The sequence below is a fragment of the Equus caballus genome, chromosome 4 (assembly GCF_041296265.1).
Source record: "Equus caballus isolate H_3958 breed thoroughbred chromosome 4, TB-T2T, whole genome shotgun sequence".
Taxonomy (NCBI): Eukaryota; Metazoa; Chordata; class Mammalia; order Perissodactyla; family Equidae; genus Equus; species Equus caballus.
Window position 1 is genome coordinate 19,943,893 of NC_091687.1, and position 15,627 is coordinate 19,959,519.

The 15,627-nt window shown below is 36.8% G+C and overlaps 1 protein-coding gene and 1 pseudogene across 1 annotated transcript in view; both read left to right on the forward strand.

The window, feature by feature from the left end:
• Nucleotides 1–440: 440 nt before the first annotated feature.
• SPMIP7 (sperm microtubule inner protein 7) overlaps nt 441–15,627 on the forward strand; it is a 53,959-nt gene continuing 38,772 nt past the window's right edge. Inside the window, exons 1-2 of the mRNA XM_003364785.5 lie at nt 441–1,270; nt 10,256–10,353. Of these exons, the coding sequence (XP_003364833.2) occupies nt 718–1,270; nt 10,256–10,353 (651 nt within the window). The 5' untranslated portion in view covers nt 441–717. The remainder of the gene's footprint in view (nt 1,271–10,255; nt 10,354–15,627) is intronic.
• Nucleotides 12,726–13,090, forward strand: LOC138923887 (aspartyl/asparaginyl beta-hydroxylase-like; annotated as a pseudogene).

The following is a 15,627-nucleotide window of genomic DNA, read 5'->3' on the forward strand; positions in this document are numbered from 1 at the left end:
AAGGTAAATATTTAATTGCAGTCAGAGATATACTTTTAAAAAACATATTGTTGGGCGAGGCCCAGTAGCCTAGTGGTTAAGTTCTGTGCATTCCCCAGGAGTGGGCCTACACCACTCATCTCTTGGTAGCCATGTTGGGGTGGTGACTCACATAAAAACATGGGAGGCAGGGAAGATTGGCAATGGATGTTAGAATATTCCTTAGCAAAAAAGAAAAAAAAACCACGCATGTTGTCACTTAATTAACTGATTTATTTATACTCTTTACTGGATATCATGTACCTATACAATATTAACTTATGGAAAAATTTAGAAATAACAAGCACAGTTTTCCCAAGCATTGGGTAGGAAACTATCATGGAAATATTACTAACAAGGCTATTTTTGTGTTTCCTAAGAATTAAATTATGATGTATATAATAAATGGCACAATGTGTCACAGTTCTAACTGTTGCCAGGCAACAAGGGCTCTGTCTTGTTTTGTTTTTTCTGTCCTGGTACCCTACTACCCTTTACTTACTTTGGTGGGGAAAAATATTTACCTTAAAAAGAAACAAAACCCACTTGATCAAAATTTTCAAAGCTAGATCAGTAAATTTATGTTAGATTGACCAATCCTCAATTATTGGAAATATAAGAGTTTTATAGTTAAAAAGAAAGGAGTCAGAAGCACTCAATTTACAGTCATCCATAACTCTAAAGAGGAAAGCCAAGGATATGGATTCACAGCACACACCTGGAAAGATAAGTATCTCTGAAAGGTTCATCCTTTCAGGAATAAAGCCTGTTGAAAATAGAGATTACCCACACTACTGTCATCTCTTAAGAAAAATGAACATGCCTTTTGTGAAAGGAGTTGAGGACAGACATGACTATGGCAGAATTGAAAAGAAATGCAACCCTACATTTCTTAAATTTCATCCTTATCCCCCTTCGGTCCTGCCAGACTATCATTTACACCATCCCTATCCCCCACCGTATGGACCAGATTATCCATTATTTCCACTTCAGGATGATGTACCCTTAGGTGATTCCTGTTCAGGGTTTTTGAGTCCTGGTGGTGATGCTGACTTAAAACCTGGAGTTGGCAGAACCATACCAAGCCTGATGGATTTCAGTGATGTGAAACCTCAACATCGAGTTCCCAGGCCAGACACAGGATTTCAAACGACACTTAAAAGGCAAAAAATTTTATTAGAAGAACTAAAACAAGACAGGAGATGGAACTCCAGGGCGACATCAGACATTTCCATCAGAGCAAGACTTGGAGGTAAAGTGACATGGACTTTATATATATATATTTGGTGAGGAAGATTGGCCCTGATCTAGCTTCTGTTGCCAATCTTCCTGTTTTTGCTGGAGGAAGATTGTCCCTGAGCTACCATTTGTGCCAGTCTTCCTATATTCTGTATGTGGGACATCATCATAGCATGGCCTGATGAGTGGTGTGCAGATCCATGCCCAGGATCTGAACCTGTGAATCCTGGGCTGCCGAAGCAGAGCATGCAAACTTAACCACTATGCCACCAGGTTAGCCCTGGACTTTATAATTTTTAAACATTATATCAAAACAAGGGAGAAGAGCATAGCTATGAGATTCAGTATTTAGCATTTACTTTAACCTAAAATGGTAATGAGCCAGAGAAGGAATTCTTATTATTAAATTACAGATTGTAAAGAAAAAGTAGTAAGATGATAAGCCTTTTATAAACCTATTTGTAAAGCAATATTTGACTTTTAAAACGTGAATTCAGGGCCAGCCCAAAGGTGCAGCAGTTAAGTTCACACGTTCCACTTTGGCAGTTCGGATCCCAGGTGCGTACCTATGCACCAAATGTCAAGCCATGCTGTGGCACGTGTGCCACATATAAAAGTAGAGGAAGATGGGCACGGATGTTAGCTCAGGGCTAATCTTCCTCAAAAAAGGTGAATTCGTTAGTATAACTGACCAACACAAAGGGTATATGACATAATTTATTCTAGCCTTAGAGATAACCTAAGTTTGCACAAGGGAATTTATGGTTTAACTTCGATCATCATGTAGCATGCCTCCTATCTGTCTGTCTCCCTTGAAAAAATAAATCTGCTGATGGTTATGAAAGAGTTAGGTTACATGAAATGGGAAAGTAGTTGAAAGTAAATTTTGGAGTCTGGTAAGAACAGGAACCAGGGAGAAGCAACCCCTGCATAAATAGCTCCACCACAGCCCTGAGAGCAGAGCTGATGACCCCTTACTGACAGCTGCACATTGTGGTTTCTCTGTGAGATCTCCCAGAGAAGGTCACAGGCCTGGCCTCGAGGTGGTAAGAAACACTCCCAAAGAAAGCCACGGAGGATGTTCCCATGTTCCTGGAAGAGAATATGCCTGGGAGTGTGTCTGGGAGGCTGAGAGTGAAAAGAGTTAATATCTTTGAGCATGTGGAAGGGAAAAGGCCAAATGCTGTAGCAAAGCTTGCTCTAGCATGAGAGGCTGCACCCCCTTCAAACGCTTCTCTTCAGCACCCAGCCATAGAGCAGAGGCCTAAGGAGACAATGTGTGGAGGAACACCACCATTTGTTAAAGCTGTGGGGATTTCATGGTTCCTACCACTCCTCAGTGGAGAGAGGCCATAGTCACTTGCAACCAGGAAAGGGGTAAGAATAAAGGAACAGGTAATAAAAATTAAAAACCTCACAAGATAACTACAACCCCCTCAGCCCCACTGTCCTGCCACCACCTTTTGAGACAGAAAGAGCAATTTTGGGAGAGATAAGCATAGGGTAAAAGTTGTGCTTTTATTTTTTTATTTTTATTTTTTTGAGGAAGATTAGCCCTGAGCTAACATCTACTGCCAATCCTCCCCTTTTTGCTAAGGAGGAAGGGCCCTGGACTAACATCCATGCCCATCTTCCTCTGCTTTATATGTGGGATGCATGCCACATGGCTTGCATAGGTCCGTGCCCAGGATCCGAACTGGCGAACTCCAGGCCACCAAAGTGGAACACACAAACTTAACCACTGTGCCACCTTAGCAGGTGGGCTTAGGGGAATTCCTTAGTTTGGAATTTTCATATAAAGAGTAGAAATGAAGTTCAACAACCTATTTTAAGAAATAGTCATTTTATAATCCATTGGAAATACTATCTAGAGAAATAAAGTATGACTAAGAATCAACAGCATTTGTATCTACAAATGATAATTTCTGTCTAAGCTGCAAAAAATGTTCAAGTATTCACATTGGGGGAACCACTGATGAGTTCAGGCACAGGCACAGTACATGTAACTGATTCTCAACTAGTGACTACTTTTCTAATCTGTCAATAAAGGAGCTTGAGCTGATTTTTTTCCTAATATTTCAATGTATAAGAGTATTCATTTGTCAAGAATACTTATTTAAGGAAACTGAGGTCATTTTTCATAGTAGGCCCTTTTTAGTTAAATATGCACTTTGCTTGTAAGCAGAAAACCCCAGCCTATTGAAATTTTAAGAATCACGTTGCTGATTTCTCTTGTAAGTTTTTCTGAAAGTGGACTCTCAAAACATTCCAACAAATTACAGTTGAAGAAATAGTTTATTAAAGCTAACTTACAACTAAAATAGGGTTAACAGATGTTGCACGAACGATTCAGAACCAAGTATAGATCTCATCTAGCCTCTGTACTATATTGCACTCCTTGGATCAGTGCAACAAAATTCAAAAGGTAGGCTCTGAGTCAGTCTGTCTGGGCTCAAATCCTAGCAGAAAGCTTACTTGCACTACGACTCAGGACTGTTGCTAATCTCTTTATGCCTGTGTTTCCTTATTTGTAAAATTCACATACTAGAAACACTTCATAAGATAATAGGTCCACTTAGTGTAATTCATGTAAAAATGTTTGACATAAAGGAAAGAACCAATAAATGTTAGATATTATAAAGTTAAAGTCCACAACTTTCAGGTCCTTCATACATGAATTGGTAATAAAAGTACTTCTCTTATAAAGTTGTAGGAATTAAATGAATTAAGACATGTAAAATAATTAGCAAAACTCCTGGAACCTGGTAAGGCATTCAATTAATAGTAGCTGTTATTATCAGCCATGAACAGTTTCAAAGAGTAATACTTGCAGTTTTGTGATTGAGTTCAATATAATTTGTCCTAGGCTTTCAATGACTCTGTAGATCCTGGAAATAATCATTAATTATAAATAAGGACTTTCAGGTTTTAGCAAATTCAGATAGACATAACTTCTAATACATTTTGTTAAAGAAGGACATCTCGGAATTAATTCTATCACACACCAGTATGCTTTTCAGTGGGCTTTCGTAAATATCCAAACAAGATCATAAAAGATTATACTGCTGATTTCTTTCCCTACTCCAACCTTGCCTAGACATTTACATGGGTTCAGTACTTTTTTGTTCCTATTTGGGTTTCTTTCACACATACCAACCTTGTATTCTAAACTTACTCTACTTTTATTCAAACCCTCTATTGATCTCTTTGCTCTCCTTGCAGCAGACAACACAGTCTTCCTCATTACATAGAAAATAGAGATTGCCTATTGTCACCTTCTTGATTTTCCTACTTACTAATATCAATATTTATAATTCTTTGTATATCTTTCTACTTTCTTTTTAAACCATTGTCTTAGCTTGAGCTGCTATAACAAGATATCATAGACTAGCTGGCTTAAACAACAGGCATTTATCTCTCACAGTTCTGGGCAGTCCAAGATCAAGGTGCCAACTTATTTGGCTCCTGGTGAGAGCTCCCTTCTGGCTTGCAGAAGGCCTCCTTCTCGCTGTTTCCTTACATGGCAGAGAGAGAGAGCCCTGGTCTCTCCTTCTCTTCTTATCAGGAAACTAATCCTATCATGAAAGCCACACCCTCATGACCTTATCTAACCCTAATCAACCAACAATGCACAGTTACAATTCCTTGCATTCAAGGAATAAACTCTGCTTGGTATGGTGCATAATTCATTCAATATACTGTTAAATTCAGTTTTCTAGTATTTTGAGAATTTTTGCATCAATATTCATCAGGAAAATTGGTCTGTAGTTTTCTTTTCTTGTGGTGTCTTTGTCTGGCTTTGGTATCAGGATAATGTTGGCCTCATAGAATGAGTTTGAAAGCATTCCCTGCTTTTCAACTTTTTTGGAAGAGCTTGAGGAGGATTGTTGTTAATTTTCCTTTAAATGTTTTGTAGAATTCACCAGTGAAGCCATCTGGTCCTGAGCTCTTCTTTGTTGGCAGGTTTTTGATTACTGATTCAATCTCCTTACTAGTTAGAGGCCTGTTTTTATTTTCTGTTCATGATTCAGTGTTGGTGGGCTGTGTGTTTCTAGGAATTTGTCCACTTCACCTAGGTTATATAATTTGTTGGAGTACAATTTTCATACTATTTTCTTATTAGCTTTTTTAAGTCTGCAAAATTGTTAGTTTGCAACCTCAAGAGTTCTCCAGGTGAAATCCAAAACTGGCCCCCTGAAGAAAGAGACAGACACTCCAGATTGGTAGGTGGCAGGTTTAATAAGCAGGAGGACTTACATGTGAGGCTTGTCTTGGGCAGCCACAAGGCAAGTAGATCTCCATACTTACCCGCCAGAATCTTGAAAGTTTATGTAGATGTCTTGATGGAGTTGAGTCATGTGTACCGTCCATATGGTCTCAACAACACATTACTCTCTCAAGTCTGCATTCTTGAAGTAGCACCTACTGTGGAAACAGTGGGCAGAACATGCATTCCAAGGACAGGGAAGCGGGTGAGGAGATTCTGATTGCCTCAGTCCAGCTCTCAAGTCAACCGGTGTTCACAGCCACTTGATGATCTCGTCCAACAAAAATCAGTTGTAATGTTCCCTCTTTCATTTATGATTTTAGATATTTGAATCTTCTATCTTTTTTCTGAGTCAATCTAGCTAAATGTTTGTCAATTTTGTTGATCTTTTCAAAGAACCAACCCTTGCTTTCAGCTTTCATTGATTTTCTCTATAGTTTTTCTCTTCTGCTTTGTGTACCTCTGCTCTAATGTTTATTATTTCCTTCTTTCTGTTAGCTTTTGGTTTAGTTTGTACTTTTTCTAGTTCTTTAAGGCGTAAATTTAGGCTGTTGATTTGAGATCTTTATTCTTTAATATAAGCATTTATACCTATATACTTTCCTCTGAGCATGACTTCTACTGACTCCTATAAAAAAAGCATCATGTTGTATTTTTGTTTTCATTTGTCTCAAGATAATATCTAATTTTTCCATGTGATTTCTTCTTTTTTAAAATTTTTATTTATTTATTTATTTTGAGGAAGATGAGCCCTGAGGTACCATCTGCTGCCAATCCTCCTCTTTTTGCTGAGGAAGACTGGCCCTGAGCTAACATCTGTGCCCATCTTCCTCTACTTTATATGTGGGACGCCTACCACAGCATGGCTTGCCAAGTGGTGCCATGTCTGCACCCAGGATCCAAACCAGCAAAACCTGGGCCCCAGAAGCAGAACGTGCGAACTTAACTGCTGCGTCACCGGGCTGGCCCTATGTGATTTCTTCTTTGACCATTGGTTGTTTAGGAGTGTGGTATTTAATTTAAATATATTGATTTCTATTTTCATTCCATTTTATCAATTTCTAGTTTCCTTCCATTGTGATGAGAAAATATGCCTGGTATGATTGCAGCCCTTTTAAATTTACTGAGACTTGTTTTGTGGCCTATAATAAAGTTTCTTCCAGAGAATATTCCATGCACACTTGATAAAAATGTGTATTCTTGGGTATTCAGTTGGGCGGAGTGTTCTGTCCATGTCTGTTAGGTCAAATTCTTTTTGTTCAAGTCCTCTCTTTCTTTATTGATCTTTGTATGGTTGTTTTATCCATTATTGAAAGTAGATTATTGAGGTCTCCAACTATTATTTTGAGCTGTCTCCCCCTTCAGTTCTGTCAATATTTGCATCATATATTTTGAAGGTCTGACGTTTGATGGATATAAATAAAATAGAGAATAGAAAAACAGCAGGAAAAAAATCAATTGAACTTGGGTTGGTTCTATGAAAATATCAACAAAATTGACCTACCTTTAGCCATATTGAGAAGTAAAACTCAAAGAAGACCACTAGCAAAGGCTATATTAGATGTTAAAAAAAAAACTATCTCTAAACATTAGAGGAGGAAAAAAACACATGAATAAGAAAAAAAGTTTCATAGAATAGTCCTTCAATCTTTCTTTTAGAGTTTTTGCTTCCTTAAAAGCACCATATTATGGAAATGTTTTATAATAAAGATTATAGGGCCTGTGGGAAAATAGTGTTCATAGCAGACCGTCCAAATCCATATAATTTCATGGATTACACACAAAACCCACTTAAAGTAAAAATGTGATCACAGTTTTAAACATGTTAAATCTCTAATAAGTGAGAAAACACTATAATGCTTTTCTTGGCAAAAGACTTGATATTTGTTTCATGGCATGAAAGCGGTGAAGTGAGATTGTGAAATATGAAGAAGTGGTGTGCAATGGCCGGTCCCAAAGTAGCCCTTGGCAATTCATCCCTTCGTGTGTACCTGCCACTTCTATCATGAAATGAGATCTGTTTCCTTCTCACTTTGACTCTGGGCTTGGACATCTGAGTGACTTTAGCCAATATGATATTAGCAACCATGATGCAAGTGGAGGCTTGATAAGTACTTGCACGTTTGGATTGGTCCTCTTGAGATTCTTCCTCTGGAATCTCAATCACTATTTTGTACAAGACCGAACCTAGGCCCAGAGGAAAAAAAAATAACAAGGCAATGGTCAGTAGGTCCAGCTAAGCTCCCAACTAACAGTCAACAGCAACTTTCCAGCCATGTGAGTGAGATCATTGTGGACATTTTCAGCTTTCTAAGCTCATTACATAGAACATCCCAACTAGCTTCAGAATCCTGGGAGATGATTAATAGTTGTTTTAAGATACTAAATTTTGGGGTTGGTTGTTTTGCAGCAGTAAATACTGAAACAAGGTAAAGGAAAGGACATCATCATACTTAGAGGTGAACATGGTGACCTAGCAGTATATAGCTGTAATTCATTGTTTTGTTCCCTTTCTTCTACTCTGTCTTAAGATCAAAATTTAAGTTTTGTTGTTTTCCTACTTTCCTCTTTTTTCAAAGCTGCTGCTTCAATGGCTGCAAATCAGATGACTACCACAAAGTGCCATCCTGTTGCTATCAACATGATAGTCTTCTGGAGGGTTTCCTTTGGCCAGCTATGTCACAGACAGAATTATTATTATTCTCAAAACCAAAATGGTTATGGGATTCAGCACTCTGTCTCTCACTTTGCCTTGACTTCTTGCCTTTGCCTCTGTATTAATTTTCTCTTGCTGCTGTAACAAAGTGCCGGAAACTTAGCAAGTTAAAACAAAATCCACTTATTAGCTCAGTTTTGTGGGTCACAAGTCTGGGCCAGGCTCAACTGGTTTTTCTATTCAGGATATAACAATGCCAAAATCTAGGTGTACTCTTGGCTCTTATCTGGAAGGTCTGTAGAAATTCTACTTCCAGGCTCATTTGGGTTGTGCAGAATACAGTTCTTTGTATATGAGGTGCCCATGTCCTTGCTCTCTGACAGCCAGGGGACTGCTGCTAGAGGCTACCCATGTTCCTTCTCCCATGGTCTCCTCTATCTTCAAAGCCAACAATGGTGCATCAAGGCCTTCTTGCACTCTGATCTATCTGACTTCTCCTTCAAAAGCCACGGAAGATCCATTAGTTCCCATCCCTCCCTTGCCAGGCCACTTTGCAGATTCTGTCCTGAGTCTCTTAGTCAAATATTGATTGAACCATCATTATGAAAACGTATTACTATGTTACTACTACAGATATTAATAATGTTACAACTATTAGTTGATAATTAATAAATGTGTTAAGCACTTAAACTATATGCCAGAGGTTTTGTCAATTCCCTTATATACATTAATTGTAGTTTTCACAATTCTGACAACAATGATTAAAAGTGAGGAAAATGAGCCTCAGAGGAGTCAAATAATTTGTGAGGTCACACTGGCACCTGAACCAGAAGCTATATATGTATTTTAAGCCTTAAGATCTGCTGGAGTCTGTTATGGAGCTCTGTCAGATTCGTATTCACAGATGAGCATGGTGTTCCTGTGCTATCCCAAATCTCTCTTACAATTCATCTCACCATGCTTCAACATCTCAGTACTGTCCACCTAGCTTCCAAATTGTAACTCTTTAATTCGTTGTTTGCCGAGTTGGATGAATTCACAGGACAAAGCTAAGAAGTAAAGGACCAAGTCAGAAGCCCCCATAGGGTAGGAGAGAGGATCCCTATGGACACTAACAGAGATATTACCATTCTCTTCATGTACACTAGTCCCCTATCCAAAGCAGAATAATTTGCCAAAATTATCATTCTCCCTGATTAAAACTTTCCAAGGGTAATCCATCTGGAGATTAAGTCCAAGGCCCTCATGCCCTGACTCTGGCTTACCTCTCTTGTCCATCTTCCACCATTCCCTGGTTGCCATTTTATGATGGAGCTATATCCAACCTTTTGTAATTTCTTATAAAAGTTGTGATGCTCTCATAGGGCAGTCCTACCATTGCACATGCTGTTTCCCTGCCTGGAATGACTATCCTTCCTCCACTTCTTTTCCAAGTCTTATTCAATTGTAAAGATGAGATCAGGTGTTATCTTTAGGAAGATTTTCCTAACTCCTCACAATCTGGCTGGACTAGGTATTCTTCCTCTGAACTCCTATAGCACTCAGAGCTCAACTATTATTACAGTTGCTACATCATATTGAAATTATCTACTTACATGTCTATCTTTTCCATTTGTTTAGGAGCACCTCAAAACCAGGAACCCTATTTTTCATCTTTATATATTCATCTGATTCCATTTATGGTACAGTAAATATTTGTTGAAGTCTGTTTTTCTATTTTCTGGTCTCATAGGGCTTCTAATCTATCATTAGATGAATTACCTACATAGTAACCAGGCTCCTTTGTGTCACCACCAACCCCAAAACCTCTGCACACATATACGCAGATCCATAGTACCCAACAGGTCTCTTCCAATAATATGCAATAAACAACAAATAATTCTGCATTATTATAATTATCCTAACATGTAAATCCCAGAGCTATTCAGTTTTCACTGCTGAGAAAAGTTGTTAGATAATCCATTGAAAAATCAATTAGCACCACACAATTTAGCTTTCTAATAGGAAATATTTCTCGTAGAAGAAGAAATTTCTACTGCATTTTTAACCCAAAGCACATATATTTTTGTTTTCAGGTTGGACAAGCCCACGGAAAGTTACTCCTTTACAACCTCATCATGAACGATGCTCAGTAAATCACACATATACATTTGATGAGGAAGCAACATGTACAGTAAGACTTTCTTTACTCAGATGGCGTTACAAAATATTTGTAACTAATTTATTTCATTGTCTGTGTGTTTGGTATTTTATGCCTGTAAAAAATAGCTATCATTTATAAAGTGTTTCTTATGTACCAGGCACTCTGCAGAACTTCGCAGTCATTGAACATGACGTTTTATCTTGTGCCATCCCTACAACAGTTCTATGGCGGAGGAGTGTTAGTAAATACGGGTAGTGCCAAACCAAGACACTCATTACTGGGAAGGGTACCCTCCTCCAGTTACGTGAATGACAGCGTCTACATGGCTGACAGCTACTAGCCTGGAGGACTGCACTCTCCCCTAAGGCCCTCTCAGACTTTGACCAATGGCTGACTGACTGACTTCCTCCTTTACTCAAGAGACCATCTACCCATGCCAGGTTTCATGTCTTTCCTTGTCTCTGAAGTCTTCTGTATAAGAAAATCTTGGGGGCTGGCCCGATGACACAGCAGTTAAGTGCGCACATTCCACTTCAGCAGCCTGGGGTTCCCTGGTTTGGATCCCGGGTGCGGACATGGCACCACATGACAAGCCATGCTGTGGTAGGCATTCCACATATAAAGTAGAGGAAGATGGGCATGGATGTTTGCTCAGGGCCAGCTTTCTTCAGCAAAAAGAGAAGGATTGGCAGCAGATGTTAGCTCAGAGCTAATCTTCCTCAAAAAAAAAAAAAAGAAAAAGAAAATCATGACATTAGAAATAGGGGGCAGTTTGGCCTGTTTGGGGCTATTCTAAATTCAGATAAAATGCAGAATTTCGTTGCAAGAATAGGAAAATTTGTATTTATTAATTGTGCTTATTCCATCTCCAGACCTTTGTCAAAAATTCTGTTGCTCCTGTAGTTAAGTCTTTGAGAGAAAATCCAAGTGACCATTATAAGAAATTGAAGGTATTGATGCCTTTTGTTTTTTATCTAAGCTATAAGTACATGGCAAGGCTTCATGCTTTATCTAGCTATCTACTTTAGAATTAAAATTTTAAGTAGGTGCTTGCCATGTAAATTCTTATTAGCATACTTATTTAAATTCAAAATAAGTTTAGACTTTTATGACAGCAAATAAATATGGATACTTTACTTCCAGTAGTGAACATGGAACAACACTTCCAATGGAAAAGCAATTGGATTAATACTTACGTTTTATTAAAATATTGAAAAGCTAATATAGAGGGAAATTATTGATGCAATGAGAGGATAGAAACTCTAAAATTTAAGCCCAGTACTTAAGACCACTCTGGCATTATAGGAGTTTGCTATTCTGAAAGGGGAAACTGAAACTTTGAGCTGAACCTTTGGTAGTCTCACAGGTATAAAAGATCAAAAGTTGCAATTGATCTTTGAAAACTACCCACTACTTTGGGCTAAATACCTGGAGGCTTGCACCTTAGAAGTAAGGGTAGATCAATAGTAAGAATCCCTTGAACAGACTAAAATCTGGCTTAGTTCAATTAAATGAGAAAACTTCAAGTCTTAAACTGTTATCAAGATGACTTTTAGATGGCTATCATTCCCAGGATCCAGGAAGATACAACAAATAAAACTTCTTTGGAGGAAGATAATATATTACTAAGCATCAAGTTATTTCCATCAATAACTTTGAAAATATGTTATCCATGCACAATCAACAGTAACCAAACACATAAAGAGAAAGGATACCATGAGTGAGAATCAGCAGAAATTAGAGGAGACAAAAAGAGACACAAATTTATTCTAGACATTGGAAATATGCATAAAATGTTCAAATAAGAAAAAGATGAGCTCACAATTTTTGCAAAGAAATTAGCAACTACAAAATGTGAAATTAGAAAATTTGGGGGAAAGTAGTTCTAGAACTGAAAAATACAATAAACAAAGAACATGGTAAATGGGTACACTAGCAGCTTTGATGCAGTTAAAGAGAGAATTGGAGAACTGGTAGACAAAGGAGAAGAAACCATTCATGATGAAGCACAAATATACAAAAAAATGGAGAATACCAAAGTGAGAGTAGGGAACATGGAGGATACAGTGAAAAAGAGGAACATGTGTTTATTTAGAATCCCAGATGTATAGAAGAATAGGACAGAAGCAATATGTGGAGACACAATTATTATATCCACTGCTGTGTTTATTTCTTGGGTTCCCTGAGGTATCCCTTCTCATTCTCTGCTGTACATTGAGAGTTAGTTATGATGCCACAGAAATAAGCCAGTTGTAACAGCAACAGCAGCAGCTGTCAGTGTCAGCCTCAGCACCATTAAAAATGGCAGCAAAAGTCTCAAGAGAGAGATAAAAGCATTTCAGAAGACATAAGAATTGAGAGAAATAGGAAATTCTTGAAAGTGCTTTTTTTCCACATTGCTTATGATAATTGCATTGTTTGGAATCTGAACATGAGTAGTCATCATTTGTTAGGTCTTCTGGAATATGAAGAAATTCTAGGAAATTGAGGCATTTATGATGTTGATGGTATTGGATTATCCTAATGGGAATAATGTTAAAATATTTTGGATATAGAGAAAGATCTCCTTCAATATCATCAGGCTTGTCACAATAACCTCAGAAATACATAGAATTAGAAGCAGATGTTCTCCTTTGAATCAGACCTCAAGAACACTAAAGATGAAGTCAAAGAGCAAATTTAGTGCCTTCTCTATGAAATCGTACACACACAACATGCAGAAAACAGAAATAGAAAGAAGATGCACCAGAAAGAGAATAGTTACTAGAAAATGAAGATTTTCTTGCAGGAAATCATATAGATGATAAATTTGACGATCTGGAAATGAAGACATTTCGTAAGGAAAGTGAAGATAACATAACACATGGAAGTGGCAACCTACAAGAGCAATCAGGAAGTAGAAGAGATAGCGTATTAGAGAAAAATCTAGATTCCAGTGAAAGATTATGCTATGATACCAAGGATATAACATACCAAGATGATAATGAACAATAATGTGAACCACCAGAAAATGAGGAGACATAAATTTCAGATGCGGCTAGGGAAAATTTAGACACAAGTTCAGAAGAATTAATTATCTCCCTGATGAAGAGCAATAACAACAGATTTCAGAATCTTTGCCCCTATGAGAGAAGGACCAATCTTGTCCACACATTGTTCACCAACCTTATCAATACGTTACCCATGGAAACAGTTGATTATGACACATCTTGTGAATTGCTGAGAAGTTCACAATCTAAGATATTCCAAACTAGTTGTTGTCAATTTTAATTTTGAATACTTTTTAGAAATGAAAAATTGATGTGATTTTACATTGTGACATGCCTCCTTTTTTGACAGTAGATCCATTGATTTTATTTGCTTGTTTGTTACAGAACTCTTATACTTACTTTTGGTTATATGTGATTTTCAGGAAAGATACAAAAATTATATTGATGATGGAGCAGTAATTGATTTGGCAAAGATTTAATATTTACTAGTAGTATATAACACTAATAATATTAGATTAATTTGGGTGACCTCTATGCTAAACATATCTACAAAGGCACTAAAATATCTGCTAATGACTCTTGCTGATAGGAGTAATCATAAACTGTATGCCAATTAACAAGAAAACAGGATATTGGGGGATACAGTATACATTGAACTATATATAGTAGAATAAAATAGCACAGTGAACAAGTTGACCAAATAGACATATATGAAATAAGACATATATGCGTATGATCTTATTGCAAGACCATTTAGAAAAATTACCCTGTACTGTGCCATAAAACAAAAATTTTCAAATAGTTTAAACCATGCAGAATATGTTCTTTCACCACAAGATAATTATGACAGATAAAACACCCTAGGAAATCATATATTTGGAAATGTAAAAATATATTTATGAATGAGTCATGGGCCAAAGAAGAAATTATAAAGGAAACTAGAAAATATCTTGACTGAGTGATAATAATATTGTAGCAAAATATCTGGGAATGCAGCTCCAATAATGCCTGGAGAAAAATATATAATCTCAAATGAATATGTTATAACAGAAGAAAGCCTGAAAATTCAAAAACAAAGCAAGAATCCATCTCGAGAAATTAGAAAAATGTGGCAAAATCAATTTTTTAATTTGAAAAAAGGAAATAATAAAGATAAAATAAGAAATTAAGGAAATGGAAAACAAATATACATTTTAAAAGATCACCAATGCCACACATTGGTTCATTGAAAAAAATTGATAAATGTCTGCCGATGCTACTCAAAAACAAAACAAAACAAACCCCTTTTAGGGAACCAAATATAACGGTGGCCACATGAAACTATGCCTCCCCACATGACCTCAAAAACAACTCAGAACAAGGCAAACAATAATATACAAAAATCACAGCTTCAGCCTAGCTAGAAGACAGAGAAATTCTAAACTTCAAATTACTGTAAGGTATAAAAGAAAAAGAAAACACAAAATCCTAACAAATCACGTCTCAAGCTCTCAACAGAAACCTTCTTTGGTAAATGAAGACCATCTTGGAAAAATTGCATTGTAGGGAGAAGTAAGCTTAGGACAAATCTAAAAACCATTGATAAATAGATAAAGTAGACCATAGGGTCACAGAGAACTTAAAAGCACACATGATTTGAAGTGGCCATCTCTGAAAGGCACTGATTGTGTAGGAGAATAAGACAGTTAAAAGGAAGGAGAATCATCCTTTGGAGTTTGGGTGGTAAAGAAAAATCAGAAAGAAAAGAGGAAAATTTTAAATCCATTGAAAGACAAAAAAAAAATTAATTAATTAGAGGTAATACAACCCCTCCAGTAACAATCAACCAAGAAAAAACTTTATTAAAGAAACAGTACTCTGCTACACTGACAGAAGAGGGCATCGTTGAACTAAGAATATTGTAATACCAAATTCAGAAAACGAATTGAAGAAAACTGAATAAATATATTCAAAGAAACTGTGATAAAACAGAAAACAAGAATCAAGATACTTTGTGAGAAAAATTCCTTCTCAAATCAACTATAAAACAGAAGAAAATTGTAATATAACACTCCAAACTGAATTACATATTTTCAAACAAGCATTTGAGGATAAGAAAACTGCCTTCCTTCATACAGAATTCGAAAATTAATTACAAATAAAATTGTAGGTGAAAAAATTGAAAGAAAATTCATTCAAAATTTAGACTTAATTACATCACGCTTAAGGGAAAAGAGATTAAAATAAAACTTTAACAAGAAACATTGAGGAAAGGCAGGAAAGCATCCAAGAGAATAAAGAGGAGATAAAGAATTAGTTAAAAATATCTGAGTGA